This window comes from Suillus fuscotomentosus (assembly GCF_016647785.1).
Source record: "Suillus fuscotomentosus strain FC203 chromosome Unknown F5891scaffold_9, whole genome shotgun sequence".
Taxonomy (NCBI): Eukaryota; Fungi; Basidiomycota; class Agaricomycetes; order Boletales; family Suillaceae; genus Suillus; species Suillus fuscotomentosus.
The window spans coordinates 758,346-785,283 of NW_024539521.1; the positions used below are offsets into that span (position 1 = coordinate 758,346).

General features: G+C 48.7%; 13 protein-coding genes across 13 annotated transcripts; 5 read left to right on the forward strand and 8 right to left on the reverse strand.

Moving 5' to 3' along the window:
• Positions 1 to 5: 5 nt before the first annotated feature.
• F5891DRAFT_755964 (uncharacterized protein) lies at positions 6 to 2,202 on the reverse strand. Its single transcript, XM_041373130.1, has one exon. The coding sequence runs from the start codon at positions 2,046 to 2,048 to the stop codon at positions 36 to 38; it is 2,013 nt and encodes a 670-aa protein (XP_041230308.1). The 5' UTR covers positions 2,049 to 2,202; the 3' UTR covers positions 6 to 35.
• F5891DRAFT_755975 (glycosyltransferase family 22 protein) lies at positions 2,130 to 4,744 on the reverse strand. The gene is made up of 8 exons (XM_041373131.1): positions 4,530 to 4,744; positions 4,370 to 4,476; positions 4,163 to 4,314; positions 3,949 to 4,108; positions 3,602 to 3,888; positions 3,089 to 3,550; positions 2,552 to 3,022; positions 2,130 to 2,501 (listed from the first exon to the last, which is right to left on the reverse strand). The coding sequence occupies exons 1-8, from the start codon at positions 4,631 to 4,633 to the stop codon at positions 2,211 to 2,213; spliced, it is 2,034 nt and encodes a 677-aa protein (XP_041230309.1). The 5' UTR covers positions 4,634 to 4,744; the 3' UTR covers positions 2,130 to 2,210.
• A 31-nt stretch (positions 4,745 to 4,775) lies between these two features.
• On the forward strand, positions 4,776 to 7,641 carry F5891DRAFT_1012571 (uncharacterized protein). Its single transcript, XM_041360734.1, has 14 exons — positions 4,776 to 5,313; positions 5,363 to 5,382; positions 5,511 to 5,563; positions 5,616 to 5,665; positions 5,721 to 5,805; positions 5,857 to 5,899; positions 5,960 to 6,082; positions 6,136 to 6,161; positions 6,372 to 6,489; positions 6,547 to 6,584; positions 6,638 to 6,660; positions 6,712 to 6,784; positions 6,840 to 6,896; positions 6,958 to 7,641. Exons 1-14 carry the CDS (start codon positions 5,075 to 5,077, stop codon positions 7,279 to 7,281), a joined length of 1,272 nt encoding a protein of 423 aa, XP_041230310.1. The 5' UTR covers positions 4,776 to 5,074; the 3' UTR covers positions 7,282 to 7,641.
• Positions 7,642 to 7,779: 138 nt separating this feature from the next.
• F5891DRAFT_1012572 (uncharacterized protein) lies at positions 7,780 to 8,768 on the forward strand. The gene is made up of 3 exons (XM_041360735.1): positions 7,780 to 7,911; positions 7,969 to 8,087; positions 8,287 to 8,768. The coding sequence occupies exons 1-3, from the start codon at positions 7,827 to 7,829 to the stop codon at positions 8,692 to 8,694; spliced, it is 612 nt and encodes a 203-aa protein (XP_041230311.1). The 5' UTR covers positions 7,780 to 7,826; the 3' UTR covers positions 8,695 to 8,768.
• On the reverse strand, positions 8,769 to 11,887 carry F5891DRAFT_1012575 (histidine phosphatase superfamily). Its single transcript, XM_041360736.1, has 14 exons — positions 11,430 to 11,887; positions 11,034 to 11,383; positions 10,887 to 10,980; positions 10,809 to 10,831; positions 10,730 to 10,759; positions 10,634 to 10,680; positions 10,531 to 10,577; positions 10,301 to 10,400; positions 9,896 to 10,114; positions 9,768 to 9,838; positions 9,680 to 9,697; positions 9,395 to 9,591; positions 9,193 to 9,318; positions 8,769 to 9,097 (listed from the first exon to the last, which is right to left on the reverse strand). Exons 1-14 carry the CDS (start codon positions 11,780 to 11,782, stop codon positions 8,853 to 8,855), a joined length of 1,920 nt encoding a protein of 639 aa, XP_041230312.1. The 5' UTR covers positions 11,783 to 11,887; the 3' UTR covers positions 8,769 to 8,852.
• Positions 11,888 to 12,075: 188 nt separating this feature from the next.
• F5891DRAFT_944876 (CutC family-domain-containing protein) lies at positions 12,076 to 13,095 on the forward strand (the record flags this gene model as incomplete). The annotated part of the gene is made up of 6 exons (XM_041374592.1): positions 12,076 to 12,222; positions 12,282 to 12,439; positions 12,493 to 12,521; positions 12,570 to 12,599; positions 12,668 to 12,716; positions 12,768 to 13,095. Coding segments are annotated over 6 exons (741 nt in total), but the record flags the coding sequence as incomplete, so codon positions are not given.
• Positions 13,096 to 14,750: 1,655 nt separating this feature from the next.
• On the forward strand, positions 14,751 to 17,060 carry F5891DRAFT_1126504 (Bromodomain-containing protein; the record flags this gene model as incomplete). The annotated part of the gene is made up of 7 exons (XM_041364096.1): positions 14,751 to 14,977; positions 15,071 to 15,302; positions 15,350 to 15,391; positions 15,430 to 15,533; positions 15,583 to 15,685; positions 15,736 to 15,864; positions 15,912 to 17,060. The coding sequence occupies 7 exons, from the start codon at positions 14,751 to 14,753 to the stop codon at positions 17,058 to 17,060; spliced, it is 1,986 nt and encodes a 661-aa protein (XP_041230314.1).
• A 37-nt stretch (positions 17,061 to 17,097) lies between these two features.
• On the reverse strand, positions 17,098 to 19,198 carry F5891DRAFT_1012585 (DHHC palmitoyltransferase-domain-containing protein). Its single transcript, XM_041360737.1, has 10 exons — positions 19,004 to 19,198; positions 18,881 to 18,956; positions 18,707 to 18,828; positions 18,642 to 18,658; positions 18,447 to 18,595; positions 18,309 to 18,394; positions 18,154 to 18,253; positions 18,084 to 18,098; positions 17,922 to 18,036; positions 17,098 to 17,735 (listed from the first exon to the last, which is right to left on the reverse strand). Exons 1-10 carry the CDS (start codon positions 19,147 to 19,149, stop codon positions 17,194 to 17,196), a joined length of 1,368 nt encoding a protein of 455 aa, XP_041230315.1. The 5' UTR covers positions 19,150 to 19,198; the 3' UTR covers positions 17,098 to 17,193.
• A 31-nt stretch (positions 19,199 to 19,229) lies between these two features.
• F5891DRAFT_756261 (uncharacterized protein) lies at positions 19,230 to 20,345 on the forward strand. Its single transcript, XM_041373132.1, has 3 exons — positions 19,230 to 19,487; positions 19,539 to 20,225; positions 20,278 to 20,345. The coding sequence occupies exons 1-3, from the start codon at positions 19,292 to 19,294 to the stop codon at positions 20,295 to 20,297; spliced, it is 903 nt and encodes a 300-aa protein (XP_041230316.1). The 5' UTR covers positions 19,230 to 19,291; the 3' UTR covers positions 20,298 to 20,345.
• On the reverse strand, positions 20,278 to 22,253 carry F5891DRAFT_756284 (uncharacterized protein). The gene is made up of 3 exons (XM_041373134.1): positions 21,874 to 22,253; positions 21,576 to 21,820; positions 20,278 to 21,511 (listed from the first exon to the last, which is right to left on the reverse strand). Exons 1-3 carry the CDS (start codon positions 22,007 to 22,009, stop codon positions 20,459 to 20,461), a joined length of 1,434 nt encoding a protein of 477 aa, XP_041230317.1. The 5' UTR covers positions 22,010 to 22,253; the 3' UTR covers positions 20,278 to 20,458.
• Positions 22,232 to 22,869, reverse strand: F5891DRAFT_1162469 (ACT domain-containing protein; the record flags this gene model as incomplete). Its single annotated transcript, XM_041365293.1, has 4 exons — positions 22,232 to 22,437; positions 22,491 to 22,566; positions 22,625 to 22,700; positions 22,732 to 22,869. 4 exons carry the CDS (start codon positions 22,867 to 22,869, stop codon positions 22,335 to 22,337), a joined length of 393 nt encoding a protein of 130 aa, XP_041230318.1. The 3' UTR covers positions 22,232 to 22,334.
• Positions 22,865 to 24,666, reverse strand: F5891DRAFT_756293 (ribonuclease T2). The gene is made up of 11 exons (XM_041373135.1): positions 24,120 to 24,666; positions 24,046 to 24,066; positions 23,942 to 23,993; positions 23,875 to 23,890; positions 23,763 to 23,823; positions 23,624 to 23,713; positions 23,536 to 23,567; positions 23,440 to 23,488; positions 23,242 to 23,385; positions 23,087 to 23,189; positions 22,865 to 23,036 (listed from the first exon to the last, which is right to left on the reverse strand). The coding sequence occupies exons 1-11, from the start codon at positions 24,288 to 24,290 to the stop codon at positions 22,975 to 22,977; spliced, it is 801 nt and encodes a 266-aa protein (XP_041230319.1). The 5' UTR covers positions 24,291 to 24,666; the 3' UTR covers positions 22,865 to 22,974.
• On the reverse strand, positions 24,667 to 26,918 carry F5891DRAFT_756266 (Gar1/Naf1 RNA binding region-domain-containing protein). The gene is made up of 4 exons (XM_041373133.1): positions 26,673 to 26,918; positions 26,223 to 26,622; positions 25,915 to 26,177; positions 24,667 to 25,865 (listed from the first exon to the last, which is right to left on the reverse strand). The coding sequence occupies exons 1-4, from the start codon at positions 26,903 to 26,905 to the stop codon at positions 25,043 to 25,045; spliced, it is 1,719 nt and encodes a 572-aa protein (XP_041230320.1). The 5' UTR covers positions 26,906 to 26,918; the 3' UTR covers positions 24,667 to 25,042.
• Positions 26,919 to 26,938: the final 20 nt, after the last annotated feature.

Genomic DNA, 26,938 nt, shown 5'->3' on the forward strand with positions numbered 1-26,938 from the left:
ATGTACCAGTAGCGCCTTGACTACTTATCTCACTCTCATCGGGCCAGCCGTTTATCGTCTTGGCATCCTTTCAGATATCCATGATGGTTTGTAGACCGCGGTGTTGTGTTCAGGCAAGCTCGGGGTGGGTCTCGTCTGTGTGTGATCATCTTCGGTCGCTCGGCCGTTGCATCCTCAGCGATAGTGACTGGTGGGACAGACATGAGCTCATGCAGGCTTGATATGACGTAACCGTGTTCTCCAGCTGACGAGGCCCTCCGTCTCCGAGTGTATTGCATCTGTCTGGTGCTTTCGAGTATTCTGCCACCATTTGATCCCAAGGGAGAGCTGCCAACCAGGGCACCGCTTGCCAAGGTAAGAACGCCTCCCGGGTTCGCATGGGCATCTGACCTGGACGGCCCATGCCTACGCATACGCCGGCAACTCGCCGTTCGTTGTACTTGGTTTAGCTGCCTGACATTCTTGGGACGCTCAGGCGGCTCCAGTTTCTCCGCGGAGAACTTTGGTACGACGCTCTTCTTCACGAGATGCACGAACCCAACCTTCTTACCCTGCATCGGGTGCAGCAGGAATGGAGAACACGAAAACGTCAATGGCGTGATAGCTTTCTCGCCGGGGAGGACTCGCCGCGAACCATCCGTATAACGGTCCTCCACGAGGTAATCGAACTTCCATTGCAACTTCACGTGCTCCTGCGAGCTTCCCAGCACCATGCCCTCGCTCCCGAGAACGGTATACACACCATTCGTCTTGATGTTCAACGCCGCTTGCCGGGAGAGATAGTCACGCGACTCGTCCCCACCCACAGTGACGCGCCGTAGCATCGGCAGACCATCGAGAATCGCATAGTGGAATGCGAAGCTCTCGCGCTTGACTGGCATGAACTCCGCAAAGCCTCCGCTCACATCGGAGGAGACGCCGCGCTCACCATATGGGAGGAGTGAACGGGAGCGTGGGGAATACCCCATTAGTCGCATCATGGGCCGGATCGCGCGGAAGCCTTCCTGGTCGATCCAGAGTTCAACTTCGGTCCCTCCGAGCCAAGCCAGATCACGTGGAAGATAGGGATGCTTAGAGACGTATGAGTCGCCCGAAGTACTTGCAGAAGGACACGAATGTATCGAGCTTGCCGAAGGGGAGTTAGTGAGCTGCCAGCGAGTTGTCGGTACAGGTGCGGTGACTGGGGACTGGGGCTCATGGACATGCAGATGGAGCCTAGAGGTTCTTGGGATTGAGCGAGGGGTCTTCAAGTGATGAATGGCTCCTGAGCGTTCCAGTGGTCTGCGATGTCTCCTGGAGTATGTCAAAGATATGGGAGAAATCACATCTACACTAGGCGATGGCGACGGAGGAGCAAAGGAAGGTGTCGGCAATGTCGAGAATGTTGCTGACGTGCCAAGGTATACAGTTTGCTCGTTCTCGTTATCCTCTACAGGAAGAGCCATAGCTAAATTGGAAGTCATTCTCGAGTTGAAAACCCAGGCTTGTCGGTTCGCGCCTCCGAGAACACTCTTAGCGCTGGGGGTTTCTGATAGCGACGAGCTAGCCGAGTCCGATACAGCCAAGCTACGGATATGTGTCAACTGGAACAGAGACTTGGACAGGGGGCTTGGGGAAGGAGAGGGGGAAGAAACGAGTGACTGTGACGATTGAGATGACTTCGGAGTGAAGAAGACTTCGTCAAGCAGTGACTCGCTGACACTGCGGTGGCTTGCAAGATTAGAGGACAGTGCTGCCAGCGAGGAAGCTGTCATATGAGGCCTAGGCGACTTCGAGACTCTGCCCTGTGCAGCTGCTACGTTGATATCAAGTCTGCTCGCTTTCGGTGGGGTGCATACATCGGTGTCATATCCAAACCTGAGAGGCGAGTTCAAGGGCGTAGAAAATTTGTCAATCACGAAGTCGATAATGAGCGGTATTTCGCCAGACGTGCTTGGTGATAGTAAGTCACTTGATTTAAGAATAGGTGACGGAGGGCAAAGCGTAGCGGCAAGCAAGCACAAGTCAGAAGACGTGCGGGTCAGACGGACGTGCGTTGAGGACAGCATACTTTCTGCGAATGAGTGGACCAGCAAGGAGGAAGATAAAATGACTGTAGCAGTACCATCCGTCTCTAGATTGTCAGCCGCATTCTCAAAATCGATGTTTACGGTGGCTGACAACAATTATCATTGCACACACATCCACATGGCGTCACTACGCACAGTATCTTACAGCTTTCCTTCCTGCACATGCGACGCAACCTCGACCTCTTTCTTGTACACCTTCTCCTTATTTCTCAACAGGCAGTAATCCCCGAACTCGTTCTTGTCTTGCCACCACGAACCAGGGAGCCAGAGCGTGCGGGTCAAAAGTGATGAATGTGCGGCGTCGAGGAATGGGAGGCACGATACTCGTTCCCAAGTTTCGTTGTCGAATGCGTATCGCGGTTCTAGAATTGATGAAACTGGGTGCTCGGGGAAGTCTAAGTCTACAAGGTAGTCGCAGGACTCGATGGGGACCTGAAAGAGAGTCAGCAAAATGCCTCAGGTAGGATTATTCGTCTACTGACATAAAATACTGGTGCCTCCTTATTAAGGTCATTCAAGTTCGCTGGGGTAATCCTTGAACCCGGCCTGTCCCACCATCCATTGAAGGTCAATTTTGCATGACTCTCTTCAAAATGTGCGGGAAGTAGCCCCCCGAACTCGCTCTTCACAAAGTCAACTTTCACTCCGTTGGGCACTAGGTAGTGTCCCGGGAAGCGATACCACTCTTTCCCTAGACAAAGCCTGAGATCAAACGCCCTTACCGGTGCCAAGTCGATGGAAGGCCTGTCAATTTCTTCTGTTTCCTGAGGAAGAGGTGGGAGAAGCCCAGTAACATTCAGCAGCCGCGGAAGCTCATGGGCCTCGAGGTAGCTGAACACAGAAAGTGGCGCATGGTAGTAATGCCACAAGGCAAGGACGCGAGACAGGGAGATAAGCCCTGTCACGGCAATCACGGTGCACGTTGTTGCACCAAATATGATAGATCTTGAAGCCTATCGTGACAGTAAGGTAAAGTAAACGTAAGCAAATGCATGTGTGGACAATAAGCATAGATATACCCTATATGAGGATTTGGTGGCGGAGATGTATGCGACTTCCATCCATCCGCGGATGAGATATAAGGCCACGGCTGCATTAAAACAAAGGAGGGGATATGCAGGGAACATGAAACGTTCCTCCTTGTGCGCTTGCGCGGTTAAGATAGCCGTCCAGACATATAGTGGTGCTAGACGAAGGGCGAGTAGCGTGAACGGAGAACTCTGATCTGGGCCAGGTTTGGTCATCCCGAGCCGCTTGCGATCGATCCTATAGGTAACTGCAAGACCAGGCAGGGAGATAAAAGCGAGAGGCACGAGGACATTAAAGTTCAAGAGGAGGTTCAGGATGTAGAAGTACCAGGGAGCTGTGCCGTATAGATCAGGACCGCGTTCGGATCCACCAAAGACATTGTAGCGGATGATGTTCCAAGGTACAATATTCCATCCGCCATACGCAACACTATCAATCGCTATGACGGGAACCTGGGACAAAAGCGGTTTAATATGAGCGAATAATACACAGCGACTGCCTACAAATATCAGAGCGGATACAAGTCCGGCGATGAAGAAGCGTTTCCAGCGAGAAATCATCCATGATCTGCGCGAGCTTGGTTCAACTCGATCTCCACCGAAAATGAGTAATTCTTCAAACACAAAAGGCAGTGACAGAGCAAGTGCAAAAGGCCATCCAACAATAGCTCCTGTGGCGAAAAGCATTGTTGCAAATAAGGTTCTCCGCTTGTTCTTGATGCTTGATGGTTCGAGTGAATACGTAAATGCGATCGTGGTTGCGTACATTGCGAAAGAAGAAGGCAAGAGGGCTATGTGGGTACTCAGCCAAAACGAAATTTTTGAGGAAGAAGACGACGAAAAAATCCTACCTGGAGCGGCATTCCACATGCCTGCGCTGAACAGCAGCATAAAAAACAAGTAACGACCGACTCGTTCGTTAACTTTTTCGACTACAGTGCGGCATAATTTGGCTTCACAAAGCGTAGATACAACGGCTAAAGTTATGCGGACTGCGAAGAATGAAGGGCGCTACATTGATTAGTTCAACGTGATAGTAAATGGAATCCTATTACGAAAACTCACCTTTCCAAGGTTAAGGGTTAGGGGGAGGCGCGCGGGTATAAGGTGCAACAAGACATACGCCCAACTTCGAACGGCATACATTGGGGTAACTTCCCATGTCTGGAAGGCATGACCATGATCGATGTAGTGTAATGGCTCCCAAAAATTAAAGACTGACGTGAGATATAACTTAGAGAATTAATAAACACGAGTTTCTGTGTTACTTACCCTCATCACAATCTTGTATATTGGTATACATGGCGGCTGCTACTCGAATAAGCAACAGGATGCGGACTGCTGCCAAAAAGTCTGGGTTCCATGGTTTACGAGCGGACCTGCCGGGAAATCATGGATGGGAAGTCGTAAATAAGAAGACGAAGCGACTTACCTGCGAAGCTGATCTTGTAGGATACCAGAATGCCGTGCAGGTTGCAAAGATGGCTTTGGGTCCTCTTTGCGTCTCAAGCGCAAAGTTTGAACGTTTGAGGCCATGAAGACCTGACTTTGCTCTCAGTTTTTTGCTAGAGCGGGACGAGGTTGAGAAGCGCGTTACCACGTGCGCGTGTGATCATAACATTTACGTAATGAGGTCCGCGGGTTTTTACTTTTCTGATCATGTGACTTGCAAGTGCTTCGGATGAAATTCTCAAATTCCTGGCGTCGTTTGCACGCGTCGTCGAACACGATTCTCTCGTTTTGTTTTCTGAAATTAGAAATTGCGCAGTTCGGTAACGCTGTTCCATTAAGCGGTAGTCGCTGAGCGGAGCCTCTTCAGTCCAGCAGATCTACGATATGGGGCAAGGTAAAAGCCTGATGGAGTCAAAGGACGCGTGGAAGGGTTGATTCGCAGCCATTGTCGGTTCTAGCGCGTATGCTTCTGTGACGCTTCGATCGGATTTGGGACTGCCTGTGGTCTGTATTCGCCAACTGGATATGCTGAACATGGAAAATGCCATCCCAGTTTGGGACAGACTTCCTTCTACGTTGCAGTGGCGTCGCACCCGTACGTATATACTACTACTAGCTTACTATTCGCCCGTCATTGTCCTTCATCCAACTTTTCCTATTTTCTTTCTTTCTTTACTGTCGTCTACCATCCTCATTTTTTTCATCTTCAACCTCCTTCAGCGCGCTATGGGGGAACTGGAAACAGCTCAACATTTTATCTACATGTAGGCTATTTTTCAGACCGGAAAGCTACTCCTAACGCGTTTTCTGCAGCACACAGGTCTACTTTTGCTGTAAGGACTCTGAACATTGTAGGAAACGCGGTTTTTGCTGACCCTGCTCCCCCCTGTCCACTAGGCATGTGTACGTATTGGAATAAATTGACACTCTTCATCGACAAATTCTTATCATCAATTCGCAGACGCTGTCATTGTCTGGGACTGGGCCGTCAGCTTGCCTAGAGAATGGACTTTTGTAAATTTATATATTTGCTCTCCGGGTATTCTTACTGACGAACCCATCAAAGATCTGGAAGACTCATTGGACGCCCGTTAAGACTGCATATCTCTTCTGTCGGTAAGTATCGATGTTCAGGCAATTTTTGAATACAACTCACCGCCGCGTTCTTTAGCTACTGGGTTATCGCCGTCGTTCCGTATCTTTTATATGCTTTTGTCACCAACCACACCGAAGCAGAGTGCCAAAGAATTTACAAGGTCAGTAAGGTGCATATATCCCGCAGATTATTTCTCAAACCTCGCCATAAGATTCCTGTCGCATTGGCCATGTGGAACCAAGTCGGGTCCGAATGTCCGTCTTTCCTTACTGTTCTCCCATTTCCACATACTGATTTCGGGCCGTATATGCCAGCTGTTCTGCTCATTCGTACTTACGCATTTTTCAACCGCAACAACTACCTCCTGGCAGCACTTGTATGTGCGCTAGCTGGTGTCGTCGGGTATCAACTTTTCGTCGATACTTCTGAAATGATGCGTATGTTTCTCGGCAATGATATGGTTTTAATTTTAATCTGACAAAACTACCAGTTCTTCCGTTTGTCACTCCGCCCTTTGTAAGTCACTCTCGCAGCTCGAGGGAACAATCTAAAACTGCTGGTATAGACGGAGGGCCCATGTTTCCCCATCTCTAGGCCCCATTCGGCTCACTTGCTCGGTGAGTCTTCATTCGCGGCTAAGTTGTAATCTTTCTTTACTCATCTTACTTCCAGGTTTCTTCGTGAGTCTCGCTCTCGTCAACCTTCATTAAAATATAACGTTTGTAGATTGCCCCACTTCTGTTCGACACTATTGTTACCGCTATCACTGTCTGGAAAGCATTTGCAATTCGCCGCCGCAGTGGCGGACCAAGTAGCAAACTCATTCAAACTTTTCTTCGAGAAGGTTCGTCATGACTCGTGTATCTAACGCATAGATACAACTTCCTAACTTCACAATCAGGTGTCTTCTACTATATTCTGATCTCTATTGCCAACTTGGTATGCCTGATTTTCATTTCAGATTTGCTCTCGTAAACTAACCATTACTCTAGATCAATGGGATCTTCTACCTTCAGTCAGTGGCCTAGTGATAGCGCGCTCCATTTTTGTTAATGTTTATTCACAGACCTCGTCAAGTGATGTCTGCGCTCAACATCCCACTCAGCGTGATGATGGCGCCACTGTTGGCATGTCGTTTGGTATGTTCAATTTTCAACATATATATTCAAAGGTATCCTTATCCGTTCTTCTCAGATCCTTGATCTTCGTGAACGTGGCGCAGAGACCGTTTCCCATTCAGAAGGAACGGGCGTTAGCGCATTTGCAACAAAATCCTGGTGTCGTTACCTCCCATTCTGGTCACCGTGGAAAGCCTGGCCGAGGACGCCACCGCGGCCCAGGCTCAACTATCGCTTCAAACATTATGTTGAGCACTATAGGGAGCATCCAGCCCGATCTTGAAGCAGCTGAGGTGGAGCTCGACGAGATGCACTTTGAGCTCGGGGTGGGCTATAGTGGAGATAGCACGCGCTCATTGGGTTCGGTGGAAAATGCCACACCAGCTCCCGCCTATAACTCGATCGAGATGGGATTTAGTGCTCGGCCAGGAAGCGCGACTGACGAGAGTGGAGCAGCTGGCATGTCTGCCGTCTCAGGGATCAGAATTGACGTAGAGAAGACGACATCCACGATATGAGGATCATATATCCAAATGAGCACCAGCCGGCTCTGCGCTCTCCCATTCAAATTCCCATTTCTGCTCCGGATCGCATTGCATTGATTCTAGATTCTCATTGATATCCACGCAAAGGACGGTTCGTGCATTCTGCACTTGCATTCACTAGACTATGCCATGCTGTCTCTCGGAACTCGTGCAGCGCGTACTTACATCAACGTTTAATCATGTACTTTTAGCTTTCCCCGGTCCCGGACTACCCAAGGTTTTCAAGTACATAAAAACACCTCGGGTCTTCTACCCGTTTCTGCCTTTCTGTCCATTGATACTCGTTCTGTCTATACCATGTATTTTTGTAACCCAACATGCAACCCATACGCGCCAACTGGCATAGAACATTGCCTGAGCAACTTCACCCTGGCGGCGTTAATCTAAGTGCCCCCATAATTGCTGAGTCAGATTGCGCCCGCTTTAGAGGTTCATTTCCGTCGTATGGTCCGAGTGTTCTTAAAGAAAGGTCACGTTCTCTGCAAGTTCTCATCCGCAGTTGTTGCTTTCCCTCATGTATGACTTGTACAACAGTGCGAACGATGAGCGGTGTTCGCATATTCAATCTGCTTGATCTACCGCAAGAAATAATCCTTCATATTCGTAAGTCACCGTAATACTGTAGCTCTCTTAATAAGTTAACCGGTACATGAATCATAGTGTCATTTCTGGATCTGCCCGACCTCGCAACTCTCTCCAAACTCCATGAATATCTCGCTCTTTTGGCAGCTGACCCAGTGCTGCATCTCATACGACTCCGAGTAGTCGCACCATCACGTGTCGGCCATTCTTATTTGCGCGAAGCCCTCACGGTACCTTGCTCAGGCCAACCATGACGGACCTCGTGCATAGGTATGTCATTCGCGGACATAACATCGAAAGAAGATTGCGCATGGGCTTGTATATATACACAGAACACGTAAGGAGGCGTCTAGACTTTACTCGGTGATAAATCCAACCGCTGACAACTACGTGCAGTCTGTGGATCAGTACGACATCGGTCTAAGACTACAACGCGAACGTACTGCTCATATCATTGCTTCGCATCTTCGGAGACGTGCGCCTGCACCTGTTGGCCTCAAGTTGTTGTATCACTCTGGTATTCTACCTGACGTCGAATCGTCGTTGCTCTCTATTTCGCGGTCTTTGTTACCTGTGGTCAGAAAGCTCAAGTGGTCCATTCAGCGAGACAAACTGGCTAACGAGGTGCGAGGATTGAGTGGTGCCCTTGGGTCGGGGAACTCAGCACTTCCGTTGACCGGAAGCTTGGCTGCTTGGATTGAGCTGAAAGGGCAAGGTGTTGTACAGGACTGTGAACGGGTACGCCTCGCGCTATGCCCGGATGTGCGTAGGATGGTGAAGTTCTATGAGAGCTTGGGACACTGAACTTGATTTGTTATCTTATGTTCTTTACCTTTACTTCATGTTACCATAGACAGTCAACGACGTGTATTAGGCATGGCTGGATTTAACAATAGTATTATGTATGCACAGCGCAGCAGAACTCTTGTCTCAATACCTCCTCCCGTTTAACCGTGACTGTGCTATGCCTGAGGCGCGTCCCCTGTTGTTGAATTCCACGCACTGCCTGGGGGTACCTCCCAGTCTCCATGACATCCCCACGCCCAGTCTGTCTCCCGGATTGTCTCCTGCTGAGCTTCAATGAACGCGGGGAGTGGGCACATTCCGTTGTCATCATACGGGCAGGTGCGAATTCCATGGAGAGGGACAACACCATCATTGATGATGATTCGGATCTGGGGTTCCGGGGTAGATGCGCAGGAGAGGACTGAAAGGTAAGTACGGAGCCGTAGGAGCATCATGGAAGGGAACAAAACGTAGCTCAGCGAATCTCCAAGAAAAAAGAAATCACAAGTGGCTCACGCTGGAACTGCACATTAGTCGCGAAAGGTGCGAGATCTGCGGAACGGAATGAACGGTCTTCAGGGATATGGTCAGCAGGGAGAGGACCGCTTGCTGCGAGCGTGCTCAAGTTGAGCGCTGTTATAACTGCACGCCGGTAATCGATCAGCCATCAATGCGGGCAAGTACAATACTGCATGGTACGATATACAAGAGCACATACCATTGAGGACAACAACTTCATGTGTAGCATCTACATAGAGAGCATGATCTAACGGGAAAGTCTCAGGCGTGTGAAGTGTGGCGTTAGTGCTACTGTTGTGGGTCGCGATTGGGGTATGGGTAAGTCGCGCGACAAGCTCTTGAAGGTAGCCGACACCCTGGACGCGACCAACAGGTGAACCGAAAGCAGAGTCATACCTACGAGGTTGGGGCACATCACAGTCCGAGCAGTCGGAGAAAGAACACGATTAGCAAAAAACCTACAGACACAAGCACATGTGCTGACCAGAATATCAAATCAAGCCTATAATAACACATAAGTGACGGTTAGTATGTGATACCACAGCAGACAAAAAAAGGGAAACACGACATACGAATAATTGAATCCCTCCCACTCTTCTTCCGTGAAGAGATCACAGAATTTGGAGTAACCGAGGGCAACAGTCTATCAATAAAACAGTCAGCCACAACAGAAAGGATGTTCCACCACAAGTGAGCGTACCTCATAGGCACACATTTGCATCATTTCGTACACTTCCTCTCCAGTCCAATCAAACTCACCCTGCAGACCATCCTTTCCGATCATCGCCCTTGATAGTCGTTCCCGGGCTTCAGCCAAGAAGTGGGAAACCCATTCTTTGACGTAGGGCAGTGAGCGGTTCGATTTACTCGGGGCCTTGGCATTCGGGCAGGTCTCATAGGGGGCAAACGTGTTGTTAAACTGACAAAGTATATCACCATGAGTACTACGTCGGTTAACGAGGTGCAATGGGAAGAAGTGCAATGGGAAGAGAAAGAACTGGATAAGAAGGGATACCGGAAGAGGACAAAGAAAATTCAAATAGTTAACAGCACGAGGTAACGAGACGACAAAACAGATAGAACAAGATACAAGAAAACGACTCACTCCGTCGGCTTCGATCGTAATCGACTGTTGATACTGCCCCTCAAAAGGGTAGCCGAAGAATCCAATGGCAAAATTGAGTGCCGAAGCAAGCATACGGTCCCTGCAGGATTAACCGTTTAGTTTACGATTGGAAAGATGGAAAATGCAGGGTGAAAGAATTAACAGAATCGAGTAAAGAAAATAGGTAGTGTCATGGTACATGACCTGATAAAGTAAATCACATCACTTACTGAGACTCTGTCCGGAATACAGGAATCGTATTTGTCTCCGTAAAGTTCTAGCATTTCTTCGTTATCATACGATTTTGGTAGCACGGGGAAAGCAGACACAGACCTTGAGTAAGAAGCCGTACTTGAGACGCATAGATACGCCAAGGTCAACTATATGTCCACGATGAGAGCCTTTCAGGATATGAGAAAATGGACACACATAGTTGTTGTCGGCCAAAGGGAGTAAGCACTGATTGAAGAGTGAACATCGCATATTACTGTACTTGTGAAGCTCATACCTTCCTCGCCTAGCTTGTAAGTCCTATGCACAGGCCTTTATGAGATACAAGTCGAGAGAATAGAGCAGGACACCTTACCATTCGTTCAAGAATGCTAGTTTCCCAGTCGCCTCCCATTGCGATGCACTCTCGTGTAGACGGGCAGCAAACTTAGCAGGACCACCGTAATTCGCTGTTGACAGCAGTACGTTACTATCGGTATTGTAAAGGAAAGAGAACACGCACCCCACGCGGTCGGATAACGGGCACCGTGACGGTGAAGTAAATGGAGGCCAGTAACAACACATCCAGCAGGGGGCTCTGCTGTGTCATTGATGCCGAATGCTCCACGGGGAACGCTGTACCACGGAGAAAGGTTGCCCCAGCTTCGGAAAAGGTTAAAAGGACGGTTGGATATATAATGTTCGGATTCTTCCTCTTCTTCTTTCACATCGTCACCATGCGTAGACTGGATGTGCTCGTAGATCTTTGGAGGTGCAACAAGTTGGGCTGCGCCAGTCTGCAAAGGGAGGTAGGGCGCAGTTGCGATGAGGCCGGGCTCTGCCCCAGTAGGAGTAGCACCTGGATACCCAACACTGCAGGTTAAGTCAGTTTTGTTCAACTAGCTTAAATGAAGCGCACCTTGTGGGGAAGAGGTCAGGGAAAGCATTGGTAGGGGCTACAGGCGGAAATTGGTGCACTTCCGAAGAACCAACGTATGGGGGTGCTTGCACCCTCACGTCGTTTCCCAGTGGAGGTGGTCCAGCAATACCTGAGACGTCGAGCAGGAAGCGTGCACCGATACATAAAGCGGCACCTCCGACGAAAGCATACACAAGGTGCACAAGGCTGTACCGTGGCGTACTGATAGTACTAGTTGTGGGTGAGTATGATTCTGTAGGCAGCAGTAATTCGCGTTCTGGCTCAACGAGTACGTCGTCGTATGCGCCGTATTTTGCTTTTGAGCCAGCCTCAACGTCCTGCTTTGACCCCATCAATCTATTGATATTAGACTGTCTTTCTTCTGTATGATTCGTCTAGGGAAGACTATTAAGTACGTCGTGGGCCAATTGTGATGGACCGTGAACAGAAAGCATGCCAGTTCACACCCCGATCCATTTTCGGTTACATAATTTTCCAATTAAGATTATGACTCTCTACCACTACTAGTACATACTACAGCCATATTGCTTTCCTGTTCATGCCTTAATTCTCGAAGTCTGTGTTGACTCGACTGAGTCTGCTTTGGCGTGAGTGCGAATCCTTGCATTTCGATTGCAAGAGCAGTCTGTCACTGCTAGTCATTTTCAGAGCCGTTGAAGCAGGAGCGGATCGTCTTGAACTCTGCAGCAATCTAGGTCTTGGCGGAGGAACTACTCCCAGCCTTGGTCTGTTGAAAGCTATTCGAAAGGTGGCACCTATAGTTTCGATCATGGTAGCTGACATTACAGTTATCTGAGTTTTATCTCGCTACTGACGAATTTGCCCCACTAGATTATGATCAGACCTCGGACTGGTGACTTTGTGTACACCGAGGCTGAATTCGATGTGATGATAGAGGATATACGATACTTTAGAGAGAATGACGTTCAAGGCGTTGTGCTCGGCGTTCTCACTCCTGAAGGAGATGTGGACGTGGCCCGTACTCAGCGGTAGATCTTCTTATTGTGCTCCCAAAGCACTAGAGCGCCAACGTTCATTCTAGTCTTGTCTCAGAAGCTTTGCCTCTACAAGGTAATGTCAACTGTTCATCATTCTTTTTTCCCGGGCTCATCGATGTAGTCTGTTTTCACCGAGCATTTGACATGACTCGTGACACGAAGAATGGCAAGCCAAAATATAGTTTTAATTGTTGAACTTGTACTGATTGTCTATTGTAGCATGGCACCAGTTGTCCCAAATTGATGGACTAACCCGCATCCTGACGAGGTAAGCGTTACGGTAGTTGATTTCAAGTTGATGTCTGACACTTCTTCCAAGCGGTCAGGGCACGACCGCCACCTCGGCTAATTCTCTCAATGTCTTAAAGGATTTACTTGACCTTGCAAAATATCGGGATACACGCATCGAAATTCTTCCGGGATCTGGCATTAATTCATCTACCGTCGGCGCTTTATGCCAGGCGTTGTTGCCCCATGGGCTACGTGAAGTGCATATGAGTGGTGGACATTGGACCGATGGAGCCTCGATCTGGCGTCGAAACGGGATGGGCATGGGCGTCGGTGGAGCCAGTGAATGGGGGATTTGGCGGACAAACGTAAGCGCAATCCGTGCAGTCAAAGATGCCATCGATTCCTTTAAAGTATGATAATTAGGTTTACTGAACGGAAATTTTGAACTTTCTTATCTACATACTCATTCGAGCTGATGCAGGGATCAGCCAGGATCAGTCAGTCGCTTTTCCGTAGGATCCGCCTGGCTTCAGGTGTACTACTGCAATGCATCCCGTTCATGATCCTCTGTCGTGAACTCGTGAGTGACGCGACTCGTCACGAAGACATATCATTGTCGCAACGCTGGGATCGATGGTGGCTTGAGGTTTGCTATTTCAGCACATCCCGCTCATCATTTGTCCTGTGGCAACAATCTCCAACTCTACGAAGTAGAGTTGATCACGGGGGAAATGACTTACATGCTATGGAGGTGGAAAATAGGCCGCGTCTGCGAAGGCGCGTCAACAGTTTTCCACCATTTCCTCCCCCACACTTGGCCTTTGAAGTCCAGACACATACAAGATACTGTGACTGGACGGAATAAACTCAAAGGGCAATCCCTGGGCGGAAATGGGCGACTGCATGCAGCAACCAAAGTGTGAGAAGTGCTCTGACTCGCTGTATATTGACTGGCAGCAGCGGCGAGCTGCCAATATTCCAATTCCCGACTCTGCCAGATCATTCACGTTCTGAATTCCACTCCTCGACCGTTTTGACGTTCATGTGAGTAGGGAATCCGATTAAAATTGGGAATCTTCTTGTAATCAATAGCATTTCTTCATTATAGTCTGCTCCGAAGTCAAAACAGAGTTAACCTACGAGACATACTTGGATGTAACTTTTCTTAGATTTCTAGGCACCTTGGATCTTGAACTCACTCCCCGAACATCATCCACTTTCTCTGACAAGATGACTTTGTCACTGCAGCCTGCTCTAACAGTAAAAATACGGCGGAGTAATGCCATATTCTTTGCGTTGCTGCAGTCATATGCGTCTACTTGAGACCTCCTACAACAGTTCCCAGAGAGACCTTACTCTTAGTATTCCTCTACTGGCAACTTGCTGATTTTGGTAAGATCAACTCCGTGCCTCTGGCTTCATAGAAAAGACTCGCGGTTTCGCCAAGAGTTACGGTTGGTTGTCATAGGCTTTGATCACACCGTGCGTTCAGAGCACATGTGTATGTGCGTGTCATATTGGCTGCTCTCGGGTGCAGTGCGTTTCAAGGCTCCGTTGAAATCGACGTCGTATCGATGATCTCAATAAACGGGCGCAGTGATGTATATATGAACATTGTACATGTCGTTCTGATCTCAAGAAATTTTTCCGGACAGGGGGAGCAACTTTACTTCGAGACCACTTGAGAATCTGAGGTATAGGCAACAATGGAAAAGAGAGATAGAGAGATTCTTCGTGGGCCCGGGCTTTCGGAGATAGGCTGAACAACCATGCGGCGAAGCGCGAGATGCACGAGATACGAGTTGCAAGAACTAGCGACAAAAGTCCACTTCACCGTTGGATATTAGTGTAATAATTGAATACCTTTATCCATCTAAATCGTGCACAATATTTGGTAGGATCCCGTAGTAAGATCACTCCTTCGGTTCGCAACGCCGCTAGTCAATCACGTGACTCCAAAGTCCATTTTCGTCTTCGTTGAGCGTCCGAGACTATACAAGCTGAAGTTCGCCGTTATTTCCTTCGGTATCCGGTTTTTTGGGCCAGAACCGACGACCACGACTGTATGACGATGATGAAGAGAGATATTGGACAATTGTCGAATTATGATGACGTGGACGGCTCTCGAACAAAGCGACAAAAGCAAGTTGGAGCATCATCTGGCCAAGCCGCCACAGGAACCGCGACAAATGGAGACATTCAGATGGATACTGGAGAAGGTAGCAGTTCTGGTGTAGCTGGTTTGAAAGAGCAGGGAACAAAGTTGTGGCAGATGTTGAAAGACGTGGTCAATAAAGAGTGAGTAACAAACCCAACTTGAGCTCAAATCACAGCCGCCTCAAGCCATTTTCCTTTCTGATCTCGCTAACATTTCTTCCGTGTATCACACAGAGGTTACATATGCTCTCCAGCGTTCATGCGCTTGCCCTCAAAGCGCCATTATCCTGATTATTATGTCTACATTCAACAACCAATTTGCTTGGACGATATCAAGCAGAAAATAGATGACGGCTTATACAACTCCCTCGATGATATCAGACAAGATTTCGACCTTTGTTTCTCAAACGCCAAAAAGTACAATCAGAAGAACAGTCCAATCTGGCTCGACGCTAAATTCATGCTGGTGAGTGCCCTTTGTCCTATGTTCACACCACGTTCAACCTCGGGCAGAAATTTGTAAATAAGGAGTATACGAAGATGACAGGAAAGAAAGTCAAGAAAATAGCGACGGAGACGACGATGAGGACAAGCCTGCTGACGGTGGAGACAGCGAGAAGAAGAACAAACAACCTAACTTGACTCGACTATTGAAAGCTAGATTGCAGAAGGTTGTCGATAAGGCTGACGAAGAGACGTGAGTTCACCTTCCTTAGCCTACAACTTACTTCTGATCCAAGTGACAGACATCGTGTGCTCTCTAACGTTTTCATGGAGATGCCGTCGAAGAAGGACTATCCAATGTATTACACACAAATCAAACGTCCCATGTGCATAGAGACCATTTTTGTAAGTCGCACATACTTTGATTCTGGAATACGTGTTCACGGTGTCACTAGAAACACCTGAAGCGCAAGGAATATCAAACCTCTCTAGACTTCGCAAATGATGTCGAGCTTGTGTTCTCTAACGCTCTCGAGTTTAATCAAGACCACAGCCAAATCTGGGAGGATGCGATCATTCTTCGAGTGAGTGTCACAAACCCCGAGTAGTATTCTTATTCATACGCCAACAGGATTACTTCCGTCAACTCATGTCCGACATGCCAGAGCCACACGCGCTACCACAGTACGCGAAGCCTCCAGCAAAGATCAAATTAAAAGTTCCGGGCACGGGGGCTGCGACTACCGGACCCTCTACGACTGTCGCTTCTTCGTCAACCAAATCACAAGAGAAAGAGGGCACTACTGGAGGATCATTAACGTTGCGCCTTCCTGCAAGTGGCGGAAATGCCAAGAGTTCAGCCCAATCCTCGATCAATCAACTGCCACCTGGAGCTGGAGTACCTATTCCAACGACTAAACCTGTGCAAGGCTCAAAACCTATCGCTGCACCTGTACCTAAACCCGCACCCGCACCCCAACCGTCTGTCGCTGTAGCTCCTCCTGCTCAAGTCCCTACTCCTTTACCAACACCAGCAGTGCAAGTGGCGCAAACGAAAGCTGCACCATCGCCACAAGTCTCCACACAGCCATTGCAGTATCAGCCGACGGCAACTAAGCCCCAGTATTATCCTAATGCCACCTATCATCAATACACCCACCCGGCTCCGACTCCTCCGACACCCGCAATGCCATCTTCCGCAGTACGAACACAGCCAGCGCCTCAGGTTCAGACGTCTCAATCGGTTTCAAGATCACCTGCACCTGTATTGGTTGGACATCGAGCGCTCAAGGGCGTTTTCTTGATAACCAAGCCTCGCGGCAGACCCTTCTGGCTTGATCATCGTGATGGGGTCAAATCCTGGGCGATACGACTTGGCCAGGGCGAGAAATCGATCTCTGTTGCAGAGATCAGATTCTTTGGAGATGATGATGAAACCGGGGATGAGGAAGGCGATGGAAACGATGAACAGCCAGACGATGAGGAAGAGGAAGAAGAGCCGAGCCCCAGGAAACGTGGTCGTGGCCGCCCGCCCAAGAATCCGAAAGCAAAAGCCAAGGCGTCTGCACTAGCGAAGAAAGCCGAACAGAAGAAAGCTCAGAACGCGTCTACGCCTCAACAGGAAAGCATATTGATCAACCTTAATGGTATTCCTATGAACGAAAAGCTTGAGGATGGTGTTTGGAATATGGACCTTCAGGTTGGTTCAAATGTCTTGGAAGTTGGTGAGAAGAATGGATACGTGTGGAAAGTGTACTTGGACAGAGTTTCCATCATATAGCGGTTGTACTTGTCGGCCCCCATTTCTAGATTCCAGTCCTTATCTACCCATATTCTCTATTAATCGTGCTTGTAATACAATACGCAGTCCGTTTCCAAAGGGTCTCTAGTGATTGGTAAAAGTTTAACACTGATCATCGTAATGCAAGAGGGACGTCATCGTCCGACATTGTCCTAACATTCCCAACCTCCCCAGATGGTTCATCGATATTCTCCCAAAACTCATCCTTCTCAAAATCGTCGTCACTAGTCTCTAGACTGTGCTCAGATTCATACACTTGGTATCGGCCAGTCTCATTAATCCGGTCCTGCACGTATTCTTGTAACATCTGCTCCCGATTCACGGGGCGCACCTCGTACCCCTCCGAGCCCCGACGCACCCTGGTAGCTCCGGAGTATCCCTCTTCTGAGTAATCTGAATCATTGCCAGGAGAATACGGTCGTCCAGGATGGGAATCAACTCCAGGAACCTCGTAATCTAAATGGTAAGGTGGTAAAACAGAGACAGGATCTTGTGTGGATTTATGCCGGTTACCATTGACACCACGTAGTTGACTATTTGATGGACGTAGATTGGGATTAACATCCCCGTTCTCGTATGTCCATGGACTGTCAGGGAGCTTGAAGGGTAGTTGGTTAGCCAAAGCCGGATCTCGAGGAGGCCAGTTATGATGTTCTATATCAATAGGATCAGTCAGTGAGGCACCACATCAAGCATAATGACGCAGCTGCAATGAGTGTACTGACACGACAGAACGAGGACGTAAGAGGACAATGACAGCTACCAGATGTAGCAGTCATGGTTCCAAATCGTTCACTCTCCTTCGGCGCCCCTGTGCTGCAGCTTGTTCATTCCACTCACCATCAGCAACTGAAAGCTGGTATCTCAGTCCAGTTCCAGGAGGGACGGTTGGACAACACCACAAAAGTGGATTGTTTCCGAGAATTGAGGCAATATTACGCCTCACGCCGAGGTTCTGCGTTACATCAGTAATATGTTTGTCGACATGAATCAAATACTTGCATATGGGAACTTGACCTGTAGGCGATACAATTAATTGATTTTCTATAGCTTACTTAGGGGAAGAGTTTACCTCTTCAATTTTACCATGTCTTCGTAGCATCGCAGCTTTATCTTTCTCCCAGCCTTCAATAGTCGTGGTATTGCCCATCAGACTATGGAAATGATAAAGACTGTATGATCACGGTGAGTCAACTGCGATTCTGTATGCAAAGTAGTACACAATACCTGAAACCTCCAACTACGAGGATGACAGGGACGGCGAAAACGTAGTTTAATATGATGAAGATGAGTTCGGCACCCGTTGGCTGGTCCTGAGTTGCTCCATGTTCAGTCACAGGTTCAATACTTCGAGAAACAACTCACATGGTACCATCTTCCAGATGTGGCCATGACTCGGTATGAGACCATAGCGAGGTGATACGAGCAAGTAACGTCCACGTAAAATAGAAAACGAATAAAGTGTCCATAATTGAAATAGCCGATGCAGTTGTTTGTCCAAGGACAATGGTGGTCTGTGGTAGTCAGAATGCGAAGAAAACGATACCCGAAGGTGCTTACCCATTCTCAGTACGCATCTACTGAGCGGTCAGCATCGCAATACTTCACTGACAGCTCCTACTTACCTGTTGCATTGTTTGCAATGATGGGACCTTGGAGGCTTAAACTTTTGACAGGTACGGCAAAAGCGAGGGGAGCCTGTCAGTCTTTTAACCTCGTAGCCTTCGCTTGATTGTGTGTCCGGTTTCTAGAGGACAGTGTCATCAATCAGAATGACTGCGGCTGAGCCTTGGGCGTACCCAACCATCCGGAACCTCCCCAGGATCAGTAACTATGCATAGGTAGTAGTTCCATAGTAGTGATATAGCAAGAACACTACTGGAGCGTAAATTTCAAAGTATATCCGGACTGATGAAGCTCACTTGAATGGGAAGAGAATAGTTATGAGCTCTACGGACACCTCACGTCCATACCATGGCCATATAATGTAGACCTGGCAAGTTAAGACGGGAAAAAGAATAAGAAACAGCACGAAGCCGATGGCAATGCGCCCCAAGATGGGGTGCATATCTTGGTGTGAGGTCAAACGAGATACAGGTAAGCTAGACGAAGTCACGTTGTGGGCTTTCCAGTTTCCACTGTGGTCAGGTTCCGAGAAAGGAAATTTATCACGTAGTTCACTGACAATTCACTGCTTTTATTCCTTCATCATGCGGCTTTCAAGGGCTCTTGCTAGGCTCTGCAATCCAGGACGCTGCTACAAGCAGGGAGCTCAGTCATACTCCACGAATAGTCCATTTGCATCTTTTATTTCAGATGTAAAAATTCCAGAGTCAGTAGCAGCTTCTGTAGAAGAAGCGCGTCGGAGTGCCCCGAGACTTAGTTCACTGGGAGACATAGAAATTCGTGCGTAACCTTACTCAGTCCGCAATATATGACATTGAACAGTGACTTTAGCCTCGATCATTCCAACATCCACCACTTCTCTGTTTGCTGCACGTGCTGCTCAGAGGCAAAAGAGGCAGTTGACTGAAGCTGCGCCCAAAAAGGTCGAGGCTAAAGTTGTAAACACACCGAAAACAACTTCGCTGCTATCTAGAAGGTCTCAAAGAATCCCGAAAGACGAGGAGAGACGTCCCAATGATGGACCCTCGAACCCGCAGACCGCCGCTGCTCACCCTCGTTCGAGACGGCCCCTTCCTGCGGAGACTACTAGGTCAGCACCAGCAGAAACGCGCACAGACCGGCGAAGGGAAAGTCCAAGGGGTTCAAAGCCAAGCCGTGTTGTTAAGCCTAGATCTCCTGTCAAGGATCTCAATGAAACCGACACACCCGCTCCGCCAGCATTGCATGTTAGTTTCAACAACACTGACTTGTCGGAGCTGTTCAGTTCACCGGCCCTTATTCCCTATGTCGCTCAGCCATCAATTGCCCAGTCACGCATTGACTCTCGGGTGCAACTCTTGAAAGAACGTGCCGGCGATTACTCGCGATATCTTCCGGGGAACTTTGAATCCACAACACAGACGCCAGGGTCAATAGATTACGCGAAGTTGATTTTGGCTCGTAGGAGAGAAGTTGGATTAAGGCCGAGGCGCGCCGCCGTGGAGCTCATGCATCAAGCAGGACTTAGTCCCACGTCAGGTATGCGAGACTCCACTATGTTCAAGGCAAAAACTCAACCAGAACTATGCAGTCCCTGCAATTTCATCGTAATCACGATCAGCTTCATTCATACTGAAATTTGTTCCATCGAAGCCAGAAAAATATGACCGCTACTAAATACATGCCCGGGGACAAAATAGCCATAAGTTACACCAGAAACAGTCGTCGAAGTATATATATATCATGAAAGTGCATGAGGGAATGATTAAGGATCAAACGGGCACAACACCATTCATCCCCGGCCGCTCCTCCGCAATAATTACAGGTTCTGGTGTGCGACCCGCCCAATCGAACACATGATACCGGAGATGGGGAGGGACTATCCATTCAGGAAGTTCGAAGTCCCTAAGTTCCTCAATCTCTTGTGGTACTTTTGCGCCAAACGCAGTCACATGCCTATGCGTTTTACGAGCTGTTGGCGCAGATGAAGCGCGAATGGCAGCCTGCATGAGAACGCATGGTTCTGGCTTTGGCGCCAGTGCGTGGTGCGAAGGGCGTGGCGCATGATGTTCTGGAGTAGAGTGTGGAGAGTATGCCTCATCGAGATGTGACGGTCTTGCGCGTTTGTGCGGGCGCTCGGATTCGACGGACTCTGTATCAGAAGAGGCTCTAGATATTGGTTTGGCTGGAGACATTCTAGATACCGATTTGGACTTGGATGGTGAAGAAGATAATAAATAAGCTGTGGGCTTGGATGCTTGGGTGCTGGATACTGATGGGGAAAAGCTTGACTGTTTTGGCATCTTGATTTTCAAGACAAGTGACGTGTTGACTTTGGCAGGTGAAATGGCGGCGGAAGCTCGCCCATTAACGATCGACTCCTCTTGCGGGCGGATGTCGGAGGAAGGAGGGATATTGACGCTACTCTGCCTGCTCGCTTTCTTCTGATCAAAATAGTTCTTCTTGTCTGACGGTAACAGGGTGCGATACCGATCCTCCAGGATAGAAGCTACCTCAAGCATCTCCTGCCGTCGCCTCTCCCCCTCGTTACACACGGCTGTGCCGTCAGCGTGGATTTCCGAACAACTCGAGTGTTGGCCATCTTCGATCTGAACTACACCAGATGGTAGGGGGAAAGATGCTGCAGGTAATCCGAGGAATGCACTTCCATCCATGGCCCTCAGCTGTTCTATCCTCTCCTTGAGTTTGTACTGCTCATGCTTCAGCTTCTCCTTTTCACGGAGACGCTGACGCTTTTCAAACGTCTCGTACTTCCGATGACGCTTTTCATATACAGCATCAGAGGTATCTGCCGACTCGGGGAGCTAAATAGAAATAATTTGTGGTATGAGCTTATGCCAAAGTTTGAGACTCGTGTTTTCAACGCACCTCCGCAGAAATTCTCGGTCTGAATCTACCCCCAACGCTAGCATCCTCTGTCAAAGTAGTGAATTCAGGTGTTTGAATGATCTGTTGTTCTCGATAAGCTTGAATAACATCTGGTCTGTCGAAATAGCGTTGATTTGCATGACTATTGAGTCCGAAGTCAGTCGAGGATGAGGGTTGGGGTACGAGGGCAGAATTTGTAGTCAACAGGAACTGCGTATTTGCGGGAATGAGCGGTTCATTTTCAACTGCCAAAAGGATGTTAGTATATGAACTGAGTAGAACAAAAAGTGCAACGAACATCTTCGTCTCTGCGCATCCAATATCATGAGGTCAACATCACAGCTTCCTATTCCAGGACCACCACGGCGTGAGCGGGAGGGAAGGACACGTTTCTGCCGAGACTTTAGAGTTGAATATTCGGATGAATCTGCCATAGGAAGTCCTAGCTCCTAGCTGTACTAGTCGCCAGTTCGAGAGTAGCAACAGCAGTGCACTCAGGCTAGGTTATCGCTAGTCTCAGACTTCTAGACTTCTGCCTGTACCAAATGTTGCAGGTCTCCAGCTCCCAGAGTTTACGAGAGAAGTCCGTGAAGCGATCGAGAAGAAACGGACATGTACTAACATGGACCGAGAACTTGAGGAACAAAACTTTCTTTCGTTGACCAAGCGAAGTTCATCCCATCAATTTTACAATCCACACTTTATATGTTTTTATGCAAATCTCGCGTCAACTATCGTCTTCAGCTTAATGTCCATAGACTATGCGTCTCGAGAATTTTCTCGAAACCTCCAGCCATCTTCGGTTAGTGCTGCAACGGCAGCATCGGCCTTTTCTTTGGGCACCAGAACATAATCGGTATTCCTATGAAGGGATAAGCACCACGCAAGTGAATCATATCTGCTACGGGCGCTAACCATGTCGAAACTGCGAACACCGGAACATTAGCATCTCTCAGCGGCGTCGTGAAATTACAGATTACGCCAGTCAACCCTGTTAGCCAGCGAAGATTAGATCGTCTTTCCGTCACTAACAAATGTAGAGAAGACACCAAAATTCATGGGCCCTGCTATCTTGATGCATTTCCATTCGCCATCGTCGTCAACAGCTTCACCAACAACGGAAATCTCTTCTCCTGTTCTAGGTGATGGAGAAGACCCCTTGAGTGTGTTGAGCAGCATTCAGCCCGCTCGTGATTGCAGCTGGAACGCCTGCATCTACTGGGAACTGCTTAACGAAGAAAGTCTGAGCCAGTAGCTCAAGTTCCAGACTCGGGTGGTTGAAGGGTGGAGGCATGTTATTACTAGATAGTCTATCGACACAATTGAAGTCCGAAGCCATGTACAATTATAGATTTTGCTTGGTACATCAGAGCGCACTTCTCTATTTTGCCCGTCGGTATTATCCTTCTTTGGGAAGGTACCGGATACCACTCGAGGGACAAGAAGAATCCTTAGGGTTGTCTAGAAGCCACACGTTAGCGGTCAGTCCGCCATTGATACATGCAACGCACCTATCGGGACGAACTCGCCATCAATGATAGAGCCCTGGAGATTAAAGTACCAGCTGATCGAGCTGAGTGTGCCCGATCGAGAGCAGCTCAAAGCTGGAATGTACTGCAGAATAGACGTTACGATGATGTACTTTTGAGCAAGCTATGGAACCTACTCCAGAGGCATCTTGGAGAGCCGACAACATGGACGAAAGCGAATAAGTCTGGTCAGATGACGGAGTGATGCCTGCCTGAGCAAGCCAGTCGTACGTGGGGAGGGTCTTGAAGACCCTCACCACAGTCTCAAAGAATGCCACAGCCTTGCATAATAATAACGTTCAGGGCAAATACTTCCATACATCACGCCTACTTACCTCGGCGCCCGTAGGGCTGCCGCTGGGAAGGCAATCAACATCCAGTGTGCTAAACAAGGTTAAAATGGATCTGCATCAAAATTCCGGAGTCTGTACCTATAGCATGTGCCGTGTGTAGCCCACTCGTGCTATAGTGCTTGACAATAAGCTTTCGAACGAAACGGAAGCTCTGAGTCTCGCGTACCTCCCAGAATTTCTCATTAGTTCCATCATCGTTGAGCCAATACTGTTGCATGAAATCCAATGTAGATGATGCACCCTGGGATTCGAGTAGCTGTGGGAAATCAGCTGGGGGTGCCTTGATATCGAAGAGAACGGCTGACCCCGGCGATATCCGTGTAATCACGAGAGGGATCGCAGTTCTCAATGTAACTGCCGTCGCAGCTACGATATATTCAAACGACCTGCCCTAATAGTCCAGCTACTGTGACTTACTTATCAGGCCACAGACCTAGTAAATGTCTTGTGTCAGAACAGACTTAGAACACCGTAAATTACACACCATGAATGGTCCAACTATCCTCAGGACTACCAGCGACATCTGTGTCCCAAACCTAAAGAATTTATCTCTGGCTTCACATGTTAAACAAGGCAAACTGGACGAACTTGTGTCTGCAAAATCAGGCCCTGGAGCTAGTTAGGGGAATTTATCACCGACTGATACCAGGACAGGGACGCACTCCAGGACTCTCAAAACAGCAGGTATTTGCGGCGGGGGGCGTGTTCGCATCCTGGCACGATATGGGACCAGAAGTTCCGCATCCTGAGCCATCAAGGCTCTGGAAAAAGTTCATCGGGTTAACGTAGGACACCCCGAGGAGGGACGACATGACTAGTGATGTGACGGACATTTTAGACAAGGGGGTAGAAGTGACTGCAGCTGCTTGTATATTTATATGCCATGAAGGGAAGCTCCGGGAGCAAGGTTAACGTTGACCGGTGACAAGCTTGTGTATTTACACATGTACCACCAAGTGGAGCAAGTTTAACGTTGACCGGTGCCAGTAGTCCTGTATATTGATATACCATGAAGGGAAGCTTCGGGAGCAAGCTTAACGTTGACCGGTGCCAGGCCTGTCATGTGTTTACAAGCCTGTGATGTTTATGAAGGTGACCGTTTAAGGCGGATCGCGAGCTCGCGACTGTTGACGCGGACGCAGTAGCCTTGTAAGGAGTCGCCCACCACACGCGTGCTTCTCTTCTAAGGTTGAAGCACACGTGCGAGCTCGCCCCAGTCAAAACGACTCGATTTGCAAATCGCCTCATTCCCTTGTTACACCCATCCCAATTACGTGTCGCTCCCTCATTGTTTGTAAGTTTACTGGTGCTGCAGGGTGCACTAAAGCACATATCATGTGCTAGAATATCAATTCCCTGAGCGACTTGCGGCGCATTTTGGAAGATAGAAGGAAGGTACAGAAAAGTACGCACATGGCTTAAGCCAAAGATGGAAAGCTCGGCAGGACGACTTGCGTTACTCGCTGCCGGCATCGTGGTGCTTTACATTAGGACAACTCTGGGCAGGTATGATTTCGGTGAGAGTACCGTCAAATGTATGCGATTGAAGAAACCTGCCGAACAGGAAAGGATGAACTTGAACCTACTAGATCGGGGTGTACGCATCGCTCTCCGCATTTTCATATTCCTGTCCATGCACCAACCACTGATTCGTCCAGGGTTGAGCAGGCTGTTGTGCGTGATAAGAGTTGAGCCGAGCTTCTTGGTTCCCAAACCATGCAGGAGGGCCATTAAATCCAAATGCGGACGCGAATCGAGGATTAATGTGCGGCTGTACGGATTGTTGCTGCTGCTGCTGTCCAAATGGATGACTTTGAAAACCGCCTTGCTGATAACCCCACGTTGGTGGAGGTGAGAAAGGCTGTGAAGAATAGCCGGGGATTCCAACTGGTTGATTTGTTCCGCGTTCTGTCTCGTCAGATGTGGGCGATAGAGGTATCGAGGGACTTGTTTTGTACGGTTCCATTGAGGGAGCCGTTGGGTTTTGTTGAGACCATCTGGATTCTCCCCACGAACGTCGTCCACGATCTGGCCGCCCACGCCCACGACCTCTTCCACCATCACGAGCTCCACCACCTCTATCGTGACCTTTGCCACGCCCCCAACCCCGTCCTCTGCTGCCTCCAAAGTCTCTCTCGGGTTCCCTACCAGACAGACGAGCTTCGGTGGAGGAACCGTTCAAGTGTTCTTCATACTTCATAGTGTCCACTTTGACCTCGTCAGCATACGGGTCGTCGTATGGGATGGGTGCTGGACGCGACGGCCCGGCAACCCGGTACCCGTCGTCATATGGGCCATGGGCGTCATATGGGTTTGCCCCGTAGAAAATTTTATCAATATCATCATTGTAATGGGACTGCGATGGCGCAGGAGTTGTTTGTCGAGACGATGACACAGATATGCCACGTCTGCCAAGAATGAATGAGAATGAAAATATTTTTGAGTGCATACACATACCTTTTCTTCCGTGCCTGCTTGAACGCGGCTTCTTGTTCGTCATCAGAAAACTCCATTTCATCTTCACCGGGCTCCTCATCATGAATGTTACTTGCGTCGCTGCCGCGAAGTTTTTTGAGGTATGCCATGAAGACGAAATTACTTCGGTGTGGTATATGGTAAACTTCGCGAGCGACGCGAATCTTCTCAGTATCCAACGGGTAGCTCTGGTTGAATTTTATTTGATACAAGGGCTGGGAAGTGGGCCCGAACGTTTCATACACCTGCATAAGGTCAGAAGAGGTATCCTGAGAATACAAAATACGCACATGGCCGAGAACTTGTCGATCGTCGAATACAAGTAATGTCTCGACATCGAGTGCCTTTTCAGACGCAGTTCTGGAGGAGTCAGCAGGAAGGCCTTTCACAATTACTACGTTCCCAATGATGTTCATCACCTCGCCAACTTTTTCCAATACTTCTTCGAGTCCGACTTCTGATATAGAAGGGACAATGATGTCTGTATCGACAATCTCATTTTTGGTCTGTACATATGATGCGACAGCTGTAGCGCCTGACTCCTCGTCATCGTCCACATCAATTTGTGGTTTTCGAGGGTTCAGCGCATTTTTATCTTCTGCTTTATCAGTAATTTCATCCTCGTCTGACTCGAAATCCGAGTCCGAGGATTCAGAGTCTGAGCTTGAGTCTGACTCCGGTGATGCTGGCCTGGCAACAGTCTCAAGATATTAGCTGACCGATAGCGTTTGGAGACTCACAAAACAGGTGTAGGATTAGCAGATTCCTCCTCTGGAACCATTAAATCGGCTTCAACCTCGTCCTCACTGTCAATCTCGCTAGACGAGCTTGCGATTGAATCATCGCTTGAGTCTGTAGACTTGTGGACATCCTTCCAAACATCCGCTTTCGGTGGAGGGATGACTCCGACAATTTCTTGAATAAGGAGTATATCCTGGGGAACCGACTCGGGGACTTTGAACTGAAAATCCATGACTGACGGCGACAGGAAAATGGATAGCAAAGC

Excerpts from the sequence above, each read along its gene's own strand:
- F5891DRAFT_755964 (XM_041373130.1), bottom strand. The coding sequence starts at position 2,048 with ATGCTGTCCTCAACGCACGTCCGTCTGACCCGCACGTCTTCTGACTTG.
- F5891DRAFT_755975 (XM_041373131.1), bottom strand. The coding sequence starts at position 4,633 with ATGGCCTCAAACGTTCAAACTTTGCGCTTGAGACGCAAAGAGGACCCA. Across the intron at positions 3,889-3,948 it reads CATGTGGAATGCCGCTCCAG|CCCTCTTGCCTTCTTCTTTC; the intron begins GTAGGATTTTTT and ends GTACCCACATAG. Across the intron at positions 3,023-3,088 it reads CCACCAAATCCTCATATAGG|GCTTCAAGATCTATCATATT; the intron begins GTATATCTATGC and ends CTGTCACGATAG.
- F5891DRAFT_1012571 (XM_041360734.1), top strand. The coding sequence starts at position 5,075 with ATGCTGAACATGGAAAATGCCATCCCAGTTTGGGACAGACTTCCTTCT. Across the intron at positions 6,083-6,135 it reads CGATACTTCTGAAATGATGC|TTCTTCCGTTTGTCACTCCG; the intron begins GTATGTTTCTCG and ends CAAAACTACCAG. Across the intron at positions 6,785-6,839 it reads CACTGTTGGCATGTCGTTTG|ATCCTTGATCTTCGTGAACG; the intron begins GTATGTTCAATT and ends CGTTCTTCTCAG.
- F5891DRAFT_1012572 (XM_041360735.1), top strand. The coding sequence starts at position 7,827 with ATGACTTGTACAACAGTGCGAACGATGAGCGGTGTTCGCATATTCAAT. Across the intron at positions 7,912-7,968 it reads AGAAATAATCCTTCATATTC|TGTCATTTCTGGATCTGCCC; the intron begins GTAAGTCACCGT and ends CATGAATCATAG. Across the intron at positions 8,088-8,286 it reads GAGTAGTCGCACCATCACGT|TCTGTGGATCAGTACGACAT; the intron begins GTCGGCCATTCT and ends AACTACGTGCAG.
- F5891DRAFT_1012575 (XM_041360736.1), bottom strand. The coding sequence starts at position 11,782 with ATGGGGTCAAAGCAGGACGTTGAGGCTGGCTCAAAAGCAAAATACGGC. Across the intron at positions 10,401-10,530 it reads GTATTCCGGACAGAGTCTCA|GGACCGTATGCTTGCTTCGG; the intron begins GTAAGTGATGTG and ends TTAATCCTGCAG. Across the intron at positions 9,839-9,895 it reads TGCAAATGTGTGCCTATGAG|ACTGTTGCCCTCGGTTACTC; the intron begins GTACGCTCACTT and ends TTTTATTGATAG.
- F5891DRAFT_1012585 (XM_041360737.1), bottom strand. The coding sequence starts at position 19,149 with ATGCACCCCATCTTGGGGCGCATTGCCATCGGCTTCGTGCTGTTTCTT. Across the intron at positions 18,254-18,308 it reads CTCGTAGTTGGAGGTTTCAG|TCTTTATCATTTCCATAGTC; the intron begins GTATTGTGTACT and ends GTGATCATACAG. Across the intron at positions 17,736-17,921 it reads CCAGCTTTCAGTTGCTGATG|AACATCATAACTGGCCTCCT; the intron begins GTGAGTGGAATG and ends CTATTGATATAG.
- F5891DRAFT_756261 (XM_041373132.1), top strand. The coding sequence starts at position 19,292 with ATGCGGCTTTCAAGGGCTCTTGCTAGGCTCTGCAATCCAGGACGCTGC. Across the intron at positions 19,488-19,538 it reads ACTGGGAGACATAGAAATTC|CCTCGATCATTCCAACATCC; the intron begins GTGCGTAACCTT and ends CAGTGACTTTAG. Across the intron at positions 20,226-20,277 it reads AGGACTTAGTCCCACGTCAG|TCCCTGCAATTTCATCGTAA; the intron begins GTATGCGAGACT and ends AGAACTATGCAG.
- F5891DRAFT_756284 (XM_041373134.1), bottom strand. The coding sequence starts at position 22,009 with ATGGCAGATTCATCCGAATATTCAACTCTAAAGTCTCGGCAGAAACGT. Across the intron at positions 21,821-21,873 it reads GGATGCGCAGAGACGAAGAT|TTGAAAATGAACCGCTCATT; the intron begins GTTCGTTGCACT and ends TCCTTTTGGCAG. Across the intron at positions 21,512-21,575 it reads GACCGAGAATTTCTGCGGAG|CTCCCCGAGTCGGCAGATAC; the intron begins GTGCGTTGAAAA and ends ATTTCTATTTAG.
- F5891DRAFT_756293 (XM_041373135.1), bottom strand. The coding sequence starts at position 24,290 with ATGTCCGTCACATCACTAGTCATGTCGTCCCTCCTCGGGGTGTCCTAC. Across the intron at positions 24,067-24,119 it reads GCTGTTTTGAGAGTCCTGGA|GGCCTGATTTTGCAGACACA; the intron begins GTGCGTCCCTGT and ends AACTAGCTCCAG. Across the intron at positions 23,568-23,623 it reads CTAATGAGAAATTCTGGGAG|CACGAGTGGGCTACACACGG; the intron begins GTACGCGAGACT and ends CAAGCACTATAG.
- F5891DRAFT_756266 (XM_041373133.1), bottom strand. The coding sequence starts at position 26,905 with ATGGATTTTCAGTTCAAAGTCCCCGAGTCGGTTCCCCAGGATATACTC. Across the intron at positions 26,623-26,672 it reads GCTAATCCTACACCTGTTTT|GCCAGCATCACCGGAGTCAG; the intron begins GTGAGTCTCCAA and ends GACTGTTGCCAG. Across the intron at positions 25,866-25,914 it reads AAGCAGGCACGGAAGAAAAG|ACGTGGCATATCTGTGTCAT; the intron begins GTATGTGTATGC and ends CATTCTTGGCAG.